At 38.2% G+C, this 12124-nt stretch overlaps 1 protein-coding gene across 1 annotated transcript; it reads right to left on the bottom strand.

Moving 5' to 3' along the window:
- Positions 1-1331: 1331 nt before the first annotated feature.
- On the bottom strand, positions 1332-10806 carry LOC131979632 (Golgi reassembly-stacking protein 2-like). The gene is made up of 10 exons (XM_059343688.1): positions 10655-10806; positions 7257-7337; positions 6956-7159; positions 6587-6673; positions 5814-5944; positions 4907-5039; positions 4684-4816; positions 4465-4548; positions 3687-3803; positions 1332-2642 (listed from the first exon to the last, which is right to left on the bottom strand). The coding sequence occupies exons 1-10, from the start codon at positions 10715-10717 to the stop codon at positions 2416-2418; spliced, it is 1260 nt and encodes a 419-aa protein (XP_059199671.1). The 5' UTR covers positions 10718-10806; the 3' UTR covers positions 1332-2415.
- Positions 10807-12124: the final 1318 nt, after the last annotated feature.

Raw genomic sequence — 12124 nt, 5'->3', positions numbered from 1 at the left:
ATTCTCTGTCCTCAGACCCCTGATGAGATGAGGGACCACTTCAATCTTTTCACAAGCTGCCAATCTGCAACAGCTCATTGTAAAGAGGTTGAGAAGGGTTATCCTATGCGGTGTTGATTGTTGTCCCTAGTCCTCCTCATCCTCCACACGGTCCAGTTTCAACCTGATCACCTCCTTAACAGCTTGTTGAGACTGCTGACCTCCAAGCCTTGAAAAAGCACTGGCTACTACAGTATGATAAAAGATCTGCAAGCTGCACACACACTGAAGGATCTGAGTCTCATTAAGAACAGTGTGCTCTGTCCCATCCTGCAGAGGGCTTCACAGTCCAGAGTTTTATTGATCTGTATGAGTCCCTCTTCTTCAGTTCCTCTGCCTGGATGACAACCAGGACAGGGGGACTCCTGTTTCTCTGGTAGTCCACCACAAACTCATTGGTTCTGTTGATACTGAACCTCAGGTGATTGTCGTTGCACGATGTCACAAAGCTCTGTAACAATTGAGACAGCATGTCTTTCACTGGAATCACAAACATGATATTTAGCCAAAAATATGATTAACACCCTTTGTTAAATGGCCTAAAAATCTTCATCAGAGTTAAGACAGACATGGATGTAAATTGCAACCTGACTGTTTAGTCTGAGATGACACTGACACTCTGTGGTTTTGTTTGGTACTGCATTTTACTTTGTTGCTCTCAACACGAACCATTTAGGAGATGAGCATATGAATACAAAGCGTGGAACAGGCTGAGATAGAGAAAATACACCAGTTTAATCAAGTTAACGATATCTCATTTACAAATATTTTTTTGTACAAAATCCAAACTGTTTTATATATGTTATGGCTATGGCGCAGCAGCAAGCAAACCTGCTTTTTTAAAGTAAAATCCCTAGTAGTAAAAGTTACTGTCCTGCTTCATCTGAAGCCTTCAGGAGTTTACAGAAAGGTCACAGTGGGATTTTTTTCCTCCTTGTTTTGTTGTTGCCTTACAATATGTTTTGCATTTCTTCTGATCCACAGAGAGGCCGAGCTGAATTCAGAATATAGCATCATGTAGTAGGCCATCATCATGCCTTCTGTATGTTTGGACTAATACATAATACTGGTGCTCTCATGACATTTTGAGAAAAAAGTTAAATAAAATGAAAGCTCCAGGCTTCAGGTTCTTGTGGATCAGAGAGAAAAATACTGCAAGGGACACAGAAGAAGTTCCATTGTGATGCTTCAAAGGCTCTGTAGTGGTTTGACTACTAAAAATGCAAGGATGCTGATTTGCACACTTAAAAGTAACCTGTTTCTCACATATTTTACATTTTTTTTAGATGAGCTCAAAAAGCCCACATAGTTTCAGATAAATAACACATTCATTACTACTTGACTTATGAACTAATTTTAAAAGTTGTTCTGCGCCAGAGTGAACATTGAAACTCTGCTCAGAGGTTAAAATGATTCTTGTAATTTTCTTTCTACTGCCATTATCATGCTGCTCCTAAATAGATAGTTGGATTTTTTGAAGTGGGGTTGTATGAAGAGCTGTAGTCAGTGTATTACCTACAGTAGATGGCGGTCAATACACCTCGTCTGGAGAAGCAGGCTGGAGTACAGTGACAGACGCTAAGCAATGTACAGCAGCAGCTAAAGGCATTTCAGTCACGTGCAAGTACACTTTATTTATATTTTCACTTCTTTACCTAGGAGTCACACAGCCATGTCAAAGATTAAGTGAGGGGGAACTGAAGCCCTTATCGTTCTCTCTCCAGTCACCGGACTCCTTTGACAGGAAACAGTAATTTTATGTCAGAACACAGCAATTACTGGTCTAATACTGCCCCGATCGTTTAGCTTGTTTGTGTTATTGTGTGACTTTCATGAATCTAACCCTTTATAAGCAATAGACCAACAACTCCTGTGTTCTGCAAGGTGAAATTACTGTTGTTATAAATGGAGTCTGGTGGCTTTGAAGAAAGCATAACGTCAGTTTCCTGTCAGAAAGGGCTGTCTGGCGCCAAGGCAGGTAAAGAAAATATTCTAAATATAGCCTACGCTTAAACTGATATTGATTTTTTTTGGAGGGGTGACTAAAATACACTTTGTTGCTGTCATGTCTCTAATTCTGCCTGCTTCTCCAAACTGGGGGTGTGCAGATTGCCATCTATTTCAAGTTATACACTGAATATAGGTAAGTACCTCATACAGAATCACTTACAAAAACCCAACCTATCCCTTTAACATGCTGCTGCTGAACACACATTCACTCTCGTTGTGAGTAGACCAGCTTGAGGTTCCAGTATGCTCGAGATACTGGAGCTCGTTCAACAATCCTAACAGTGTCGGAGCAATTTGTCAACTGAGTGGTGCAGCTAATAGACCGGCTATATTGTGTAAGCTGACAACCTTAAATGGAGCTCTCTGCTAAGATGAGTCTGCAGTTATTGTGATATTTATTGATTCAGAGGTGGCTGCTGTTGATGGGATGGGGGTTTTGGTCAGTGAACTGTTCATTTGGATAGTGGAGGAGGGATATGTGGACTCCAGTGTAACAGCCGGAGCTGCATTAGAAGTGATCGGGGGAAGAACAAAGTCAGACGGAGGCAGAGTTACAGCGGGGACCACACCTGGCAGGGTGAGGGGTGGAAGACCTGCGGACACAAACAGAAGCTGTTACCTACTACTGCATAGGTTTCTATTAGCAAATTACTTGACTTCACTCAGCTAAAGTTAAGTTCTGCAAATGTTTAACGTATAAGTGCTGTTTTCTACGGAGACATGATTCTACAATGTCTACAATCTACAATGTCATTTAACAGACGCTTTTATCCAAAGCGACGTACATTTGGGAGATAAAACAACACAAGCAAGGATGAAGTCCTTGCAATTATCCTGTTTATTTACAACAATTTTTGATTCCATATTCCTAAACATATCAATAACGACACTCATCTCAGTACTTCTTTTTCATTCCTACAGTGAATAAAACAATTGGTAAAAAAGCATTTATGTTCAAAGCACCATCGGACTGGAATAATCTTCCTTCAAACATATGATCATTGACATCTTTTCATAGTTTTAAATATGCCCTGTCTTCCCTTTTTTGAGTTAAACTGCATGTGTTTCAGATAATGTTATGTCAATTTTTTTTTTGTAACACTGCCATTTCAATTTACAATAATATTATGTTACTTCTTTCAGTTTTACTAGGCTAATGTTATGGCCAACTTGTGGCCATTGAGAGGTTGTGTTCATTCTTGTGTTCATTCTTGTACTAATTTCTATGTTTGTGTTGATGCCTGTTGTCTTTGTTGTTGTATGTCTGTAAATTGTTGAGTGTTTTGTTGTAATGTACTTTAGGACCCCCTCAAAAACAAATAAACAAACAATAACAATACATTTCTGAAAAGAAAAAAAAGTCAAGAAACAACACAAGAGTAAGTGGTATGGATTAAGTTGAGTCCTGTTAGGACGTAAGTGCTTTTAGGATGTAAGTGCATTCAGGAGTGAGTGCGGATGGTGCATTTTTTTAATTAAAAAAAAATAAAAATGTTTTTATTGTTCTGTGTGTCAAACAATTAATTTATCTTTACAAGCTTTTTCAGAATAGAGCAGAAAAATCAATAATAACACCAGACTTTACTGTAAGATTATTTAGAAATAACCCAAGAACACCAGGGAGAACAAAACAATACCTGCATGTTGTAATCCACCAACTCCAGGTGGCAATATGTGGCCAACATCTGGCAAGGTCATATTCAGATTTGGCAAATTAGGAAATGGTGGAAGACCTCCTGGTAAGGGCATTAAACCTGTGCAAAATGTTATATATGTTCAGGGTCTCTGCATGTTTCAACAAGTCAAATTTAAGACTTTTTAAGACTTTTTAAAGACCATAATGAATACAAATTAAGACCAATTTCACATCCATACTGGCAAAAAAGTACAAAAACATGAAGGAAAATCGGAGGCCCGGAATTACTTGCAAAGTATATGAATTTATTCACAGCTCAAATTGTGACAGGGCTGCAAAGTTATTTAGTTCAATTTTGTAGTTAATTTATAGGGTCCTCAAAAATCTAAACATTTAAAAGCAAAACTGAAGTTTATGCATTTGTTTGAAATAAAAGTAACGTTTATACATTTTATTTATTTTTTGTGATCAAATTTTTATTTGGATTTGAAGGACAACAATCATCATCATCCACCAGCACATAAATAAAGTAATTGCCATATATAAACATGTGCATACCACGTTAATACATTTTTTTAAGACCTTCCCAAATCGTATTTAAGACATTTTATGGAATTTCAAGAGAATTTTTGACATTTTAAGGCCTTAAATTCAAATAATTGGATTTTAGCAATTTTAAGACTTTTTAAAACCCTGTGGATACCCTGATATTAGACTATGCTAACATCGTTCCTGTTTGGCTTCAGAATCTATAACCTCCTAAAATCATTTCTACTTACCTGGTATTGTGGCAGCAGGATTTAAAGACAGGGGGGCACTTTGTGAGGAGGGGACATGGCTCGGTGGTGGAACGACAGGAGCTCCTGAAACAATTTAGAAAAAAATTGTTATTGTCTGTTTGTTTACATTGTTTATTCAAGCAACATCTTGATGCATTTTCTACAGTAGCTAGGTCAACCTCACATCAATTCAAACGTGTTGAACAGATGATAGTGTACCTGTCTGCAGGCTGCTGACGACACTGGTCGGATTAGAGTCGACTGACAAGCCAGCGAGAGACTGCTCTAATCCAGTCGAAGCAGAAGAAGAAACAGCAACTGGAACGGTCGGAATAACAGCAGAGAGATGGACCTGGGAACCAAAATTATAAAATCTCTGTAAATGTTCATAAGATCTGTAAACAACTGTTTCTGTGTAGATGCTGAGTAGATTCTGAGCTACCTCTGTGAAGCCGTCTTTAGGTGGAGTCGCTGGTTCACTGGGAGACCGTGCAGGGAATCTGATGTTCCTGCTCTCTCCACATGACAGCGTAGGTATCCGGTGCAGGTAGCCGTAGCCGATCCCACAACCTAGACTGCAGAGAGGGAAATGTCTAATCATCTCACAGTAGCCTTAAAGATGATGTGAAGTGACAAACTTCCACTCTTGAGGGATTGAAATGGCAAGACTTGACTTGAAAAGAATAAACTCTGGTTCAGATCACCACCACACCTTTGTTAGCACTTATCATTACACTACTCACCATAGCTTTTATATAATCTTGATCTGTATTTATATATTTTTAATTTTTCATTCAAACTATACTACTTTTTTCTCCTGTCATTTATATTCACACATTTTGCTTCTGTTTTTGCTGCTATGACAACGGCATTTCCCTGTTGTGGGATCAATAAGGTATAATATAATATAATATAATATAATATAATATAATATAATATAATATAATATAATATAATATAATATAATAATTTGGATAGCATGCTAAAATTTAAAGACCTGTCCAGTCAGTAACTATTTCTATGAAAAAAACATCTGCATACAAACAGAAAAACAGATACGTTTCCTGACCAACAGCTGACAATTGTATCAGTTGTTAAAACTACGACATTTTTTGCCATTTAAAGTTATGTTTAGGAGGTGTGTGTTAGTCATGCAGCAACAGCTGAGGGCCAGATTTGTAGCTTAAACATTACTTTACATTATTTCATTGTACTGTATGTAACTTTGCTAAATGAACCATTAGAAATCGCTGTACAGTGCATCCTTAAAAATTTTTATTAGTGCTATAATTTCCCTAACTGATTAAAAACATTGCATGGCTTTCTGGCAACAGAAGTAAGATTCCTACCTGCCCTCTCCTCCCCAGTCAATGTTTGGAGTGATGAGCACCTCGCGACAGTTGTCTGTATCTGTGTTGTAAACATACAGCTTCAGTTCCTTCCCTTCGTGGGTTTCAACCACAGAGAAAAGATCTTCACTCTGTGGAAAGAGCACAGATACATGATGGGTCAAAACGAGATTTTGGTGTTGGAAGCGTTCTGGTTCCTATTTGCAGCCTGAGTAGCATTGTCCAGTCACCAGGATTTGTACACTTTAGCACTGTTCGTACACTTTAGCAAATTCAAGCATTTTCAAGGACTTCCGAGGTAAATTTTCAAGCTTTTCCAGTATCTAACACCTGTTGTAAATTGCATGTTTTAGATGAGTACTTACATACTAAAAGGGGAGATTTCACTTAACCATACCAACAGCGATGGTATTACACTTTTAGGAGTAACGGTTTTCATTTCAGATAGGCAACTCATTATTTTTTACATTGAACATGTGATTATCTATAGTCTATTGATGGATATAGTCAGATAGCAAGAGAAATACAATAAGAATTTCAAGCATTTACAAGCACTTTATCCAAAATCCAAGCACTTTTTAAACCTTGAAAATACAACATTTAAATTCAAGCATTTTCAAGGATTTCAAGCACCCGTACGAACCCTGAGTCACATTTCCGTGGGCTTTGGTAGAGTGCAGAGTGTAAACAGTCCAGAGGTTAAATCATCATCATCAGACTGATGCCTAATGGGTTCTGAGATTTACGTTGCCACTGATTTTCAAAGCAACTACCTCATTCATGACAGTGTCGGCTCCTATGATGTAGTCAGCGTGGGCCCTCAGACCAGCGATGGCTGCAGGAGAGTTTGGCTCCACTTCCTAAACTCCAACGACACGTATAAACATATTAGGTGATAGAAAAAAAGCTCATTCATTCTTATCTTTCAATGTTTGAGATATATATATATATATATATATATATATATATATATATATATATATATATATATATTACTTTCTTTGCTATTTGATGTTACATGTATCTATAAAATACAGTTATTATCATCCCAGTTAAGACCTTATAATTTCAAACTTGAATAATCACACAAATTATATTTAAGCAGCTTTCGGGATGAATCCTCGCCAGACCAGCACACTCACCAAAACATGCCAGACATTTTCATTGGCTCCTTCAAAGCTGCAGAAGCGGATGCTGACTCCCAGGAGCCCCTGGCCGCCCCACATGGTGCTGGGTGTGACGGTTGTCTCCCTCACTGCCAGCGACTTGCTGCTGTATAACAGCATCTTGATGGGCCTCTCCACGTTCATCTTCAGCAACTCTTTCAACGTGTCGTTGTCTTTGTTCTGTCATAGAACAAAACATGCAAATCACCTGTCATAAAGCATTCAAATGTCATTGTTAAAGCTGGGCCAAATTTTACCACCATTATGGAAAACTTACCAGTCTTGTGTCACAAATAGAAATGATGAAATCAAAGAACGGCTCCAGTCCTGCACAGTGACCAGGGGAATTCTCTTGCACCTGTAAAATCATTAAGATAAGACAATAAAGACAAAGCCAAAATGGTCGGACACTAATGTGAAATTGTTCATTCTGAGATGTAGCTGGAGGATGAATAATTACAGCTGGTGGTCAAGGGGATCCGTTCAGGGCAAAGAAATATCATCAGAAACAAAAAAAAGGTAGGTAAGGAAGGAACCCAAAGCTGTTGTTGTTTGCAGATTAAATTTTACTCATAAAAATATGCAAAGCCTGACACTGCTGGACATTAATTCATTAATATTATCATAATAAGGCTATGCTTTACACTCAGTGGCCCCTTTATTAGGCACACCAGCACATCTGCTCCTATAATATCTACCATGCAGAGATGAAAGCTCTTAAGAAAACATTGTTTGTTTAGGTTGTTGGCCAATTTCACTAATTGTGTAATTCCTGCAGACTGCAAAGTGTTCTGTAAAAATGTCAATCAAAGCCACTTTCACACATCTGAGCCATAATTTTCTGTGTATAATCCTTAATTATGAAGCATTTTATGAGCTCCATAAATTACGGACTGATCATTCAATGATACCACAGTAATGCCTGATTACAAGGAACATGTAATAAACTAGTGGTATGGATGCTATAAATAGCCACAGCCATACGTAATGGTGATGCTGCTAGAGAACCTACGCCATGCAGCACAGTCGGCATCTTTGTGCATACACACAGTTTAGGTTGAGACTCTACACAGAGCTTTATGCATCTGTCCCCAGATCTCAGCCCAAAAGAGCACCTTTTGGACTTCTTTTAATGGGAGATTTGCGTGAACGTGAATCTATATCACAAAGGATTCAGGTTGGAAGCTACGCAGTCTAAATGTGTACCTAATAAAGTGGCCCCCCGAGTGATTTATCATAGGATGCACATAGGATTAAATTATACATATTTAAAGATTAAAATCCAATTTAGCTCAAATAAAATATTTGGCAAAAATAGATAGATGAAAAAAAAATTGTTTAATCAGGATAATGCCATTATCCGTCTCCTGTGTGGGAAGAAGACCCTGGATAAGAATTATCTACAGAAAGATGAAGCTTTAGGTGAAACCTTTATATTACTGCTCTTAAAATCTTAACACTGACAACAACAGTGACAAAACAACTGAAATGTGCTTCCCTTTTAGGTGAATACAAAATTTCAGGACATCCACCCTATTCTTCACCTAATCTTGTATAGCCACTTTGTTTTGTAATAAAGTTTTATTTTTATTATTCTCTTTCTCTCAAAAAATCAGTAGGTTGTAAGCAATGGCTCATTTGAAGAGATAAAATAAATTGTTTTGTATGATGTGTATCATACACATCGTCATTCATAGCATAAAAACAAGAATCCAGTAACCTGAAAAAAGGCATGAAAAGACCCGGACTTAACCGGTTATCTCACTTCTTGTCTGTCTTTGTTCTTTGTTCTTCACTCACAGCTAATGGGCCACACATGATCTATGCCTGGACACACAGGCTGATAATCTATATCTACTGACCCAACAACACTAGTGCTGTCTTTATCCCACATGTTAGATCTGTATACATATATGCATGGGACTCATTGGTATATTTTTTGTGTAAGGTAATATACATTTATGTTGAGGCACTAAAAACTGAGTCAGTGGTCTGGCATGACTGAATCGATAAAGCTGTAAATTATATACACACTATTTTATAATGACACCGAAAAATATGTTGTGGGCCTTTGTTTGGATGTCAGGTTTTAAAATGGGAATGTTACGTGGCTTTCATAGCCTTATGACAGTAGAGTAGATAAATAGATTAATGATTTGCATTATTCAGGTCCAAGTATAAGCAAGTATAAATAACAAAATTGTTTCAGCATTTTTGATGGCATACTATACTATTACATTTATTAGAATTTTGGTGACATACTGCACTTTGACATTTTTGGGGCATTTTTAGTCGCATACTACAGTATTACATTTTTAGGCATTTTTGATGGCTATACTATTACATTTTTGGGGCATTCTGATGGCATACTATACTATGACATAATTTTTGGTCGCATACTAAACTATTACATTTTTATCACTTTTTCCATGGCATACTATACTATGACATTTTGGGGGCATTTTGATGACATACTATGACATCATTTTTTGTGACATATTATACTATTACACTTTTATCACATTTTTAGTGGTATAATATTATATTTGGGGGCCTTTTGATGGCATAATAGGCCTATACTACGACATCGTTTTTGATGGCATACTACACTATGACAACTTGCATTTTTGGAAGCATACTAAACTATTACATTTTTGGGGCATTTTTGGTGGCATACTATGCCAAGACATTTTTGGTGCATTTTAAAGGGAATATTATACTATGACATTTTTAGGCATTTTTGATGGCATACTATACTATGACATCAGTTTTGGAGGCATACCAAAAAACCATCTAAGGAAATATAAAAACTATCACAGAATATAAAATAGATATTAAAAAGACAAATTGACAAAGAACTGTAACACTGTTTAAGAAAAAAAACAAAACTTTGGTAAACTTTTTAAGTAAAGGCATTTTTGGTGGCATACTAAACCATTACATTTTTAGGGATTTTTAAAGGCATACTATACTATGACATGTTTGGGGCATTTTTGGAGGCACACTTAACTATTACATCATTTTTGGTCGCATACTATTATTACACTTTTATTACATTTTTCATGGCATACTATACTTTTAAGTTATAAAAGTTGTATCAAAAGGGAAAGGGTCCCATTAGGTCACTCCCCGCCTTTAAGTTTTAAAAACTACAACATGTTTCGAAATAATAGGTGGTACACACCTACACACCCATCTTTATGTGTTGTAGTCACACCGGTTATTCTGGCACCGCATTAGAACGACTGCGCATGCTTGAATCCCAATTAGACATGTCAGCTCATATGAAAACCATACAGTTAAAAAACTGACAAATCAGCTGTCATATGTGACATGATAAGTAAAGACAAATCACATATAAACAAGCTCACAGGTCAATGACAATATAACGTTAGCTAAATGAGTGGTGGGCGTTAACTCCATCTAAACTAGTAACTATACAACACTGCAGGTACGTTCATTCAAATGTATTGACAGCTGACGTTTAGGGTGAAGCGATGAGCTGTTAGCGAAACCTCTGGATTAACCGTCAAATAACTGCGACTGAATTAATATAAACATTAATATTTAGCTGTAGGAAGGATAGATAGCAGCTCCTCCTCTGCTCCTGCAGCTACTGCAGTCCTCTCTGCCTCCTCAGTCAATAAGCAGCTTCATTAGGACATGAGAGCTTACTCTGAGGACGTGGTAGCCTTCAGTCCCTCCACCCGGGATCTCGACGCTCTGAGACCCTCCCATGTTCCCTGGATGTGAGTATCAGGGTGGGCTCGCTGTGCTCAGTAGCTGGCGGCTCTCCGCCAGAACATGTCCGTGAATGCACCGTGTTTCCTGCAGTTCCTGGTTCCCAGCACTTCCGCTGTGGTGCATCCCGCTGTGGTAGGTAGAGCCATAGATATATATAAGGCTAGAGCTGTTTGATGCACGGACGTGATTTTTGGGGGGGACACAGGGGACATGTCCCCTGCACTTTTTCAAAAGGCTGTTTTTGTCGAATTACAAATGTGATTTTATACATTCATACTCATGATAACTGTGAAACTAAGTTTTTTTCTCTATAACCATATCATCCTAAACACAGACGCTTTCTACAAAAAGGGGCAGAGCCGCCTCTTTTTCTTCTTGAAGCTCAGATCTCTTGACATCTGTAGTAAGATGCTGCAGATGTTTTATCAGTCTGTGGTGGTAGTGTGTTGTTTTATGCTGCAGTCTGCTGGGGAGGCAGCATCACACACAGAGATGCAAGGCGGTTGGACAGACTGGTCTAAAGAGCTGGTTCTGTGGTTGGAGCCAGGTTGGACACACTGGAGGAGGTGGTGGAGAGATGACCTGTCAAGATGTTGGAGGCCATCTTGAAATATCCAGATCATCCGCTACACAAAACCTTTATGGACCAAAAAAAACAGCAGTGGACAGCTCCTCTCTCTTCGCTGCAGGACGGAGAGATACAAAAGATCCTTCCCTCCTACAGCCATCAGGCTGTCTCATCCTTCAAGAGATTCTACCAGACTAACTGAATTTCCCCTCGGGGATAAATAAAGTAATTTTGATTTGATTGATTTTGATCAAAATTGATGATTGTTACACCGCAAATTGTCACACGGTTCATGTCATGCATCAATATATTTTTGTCAGCTGACGGATAGTAGAGATGGAGAAGGAGATACAGGAGGAGAGGCTGAAGGAGGTAGAGGAGGAGAGGCTGGAGGAGGTAGAGGAGGAGGAGATGGAGGAGGTAGAGGAGGAGAGGCTGGAGGAGGTAGAGGAGGAGAGACTGGAGGAGGTAGAGGAGGAGAGGCTGGAGGAGGTATAGAAGAGGCTGGAGGCTCACAGATGAGGTTGAAAGAATAAACATTAGTCATGAGATTAAATATTGCAACATGAGCTGGGTATAGAACTAAAAAATATGTGCAAAATTGGTGGTACAGAGTTGGAGTGAAGTTACTAACAAGGTGAAACACAGAATTGGGTGCTAATGTTGTTTGCTACATGCTTTACAAAAGTTAAAACCAAAAAAGGGAACAGTAAACTTAAAAGCAACAATAGAAAACTAGAAGAGCTACTAGAAAACACAGTGAACTGAAAGAGTTTGATTTGTTTTAAAGATACTTTATGTGTGTGTGTGTGTGTGTGTGTGTGTGTGTGTGT

The sequence above is a fragment of the Centropristis striata genome, chromosome 10, assembly GCF_030273125.1.
Source record: "Centropristis striata isolate RG_2023a ecotype Rhode Island chromosome 10, C.striata_1.0, whole genome shotgun sequence".
Lineage (NCBI taxonomy): Eukaryota > Metazoa > Chordata > Actinopteri > Perciformes > Serranidae > Centropristis > Centropristis striata.
This window is presented reverse-complemented; position numbering and strand designations above follow the sequence as displayed.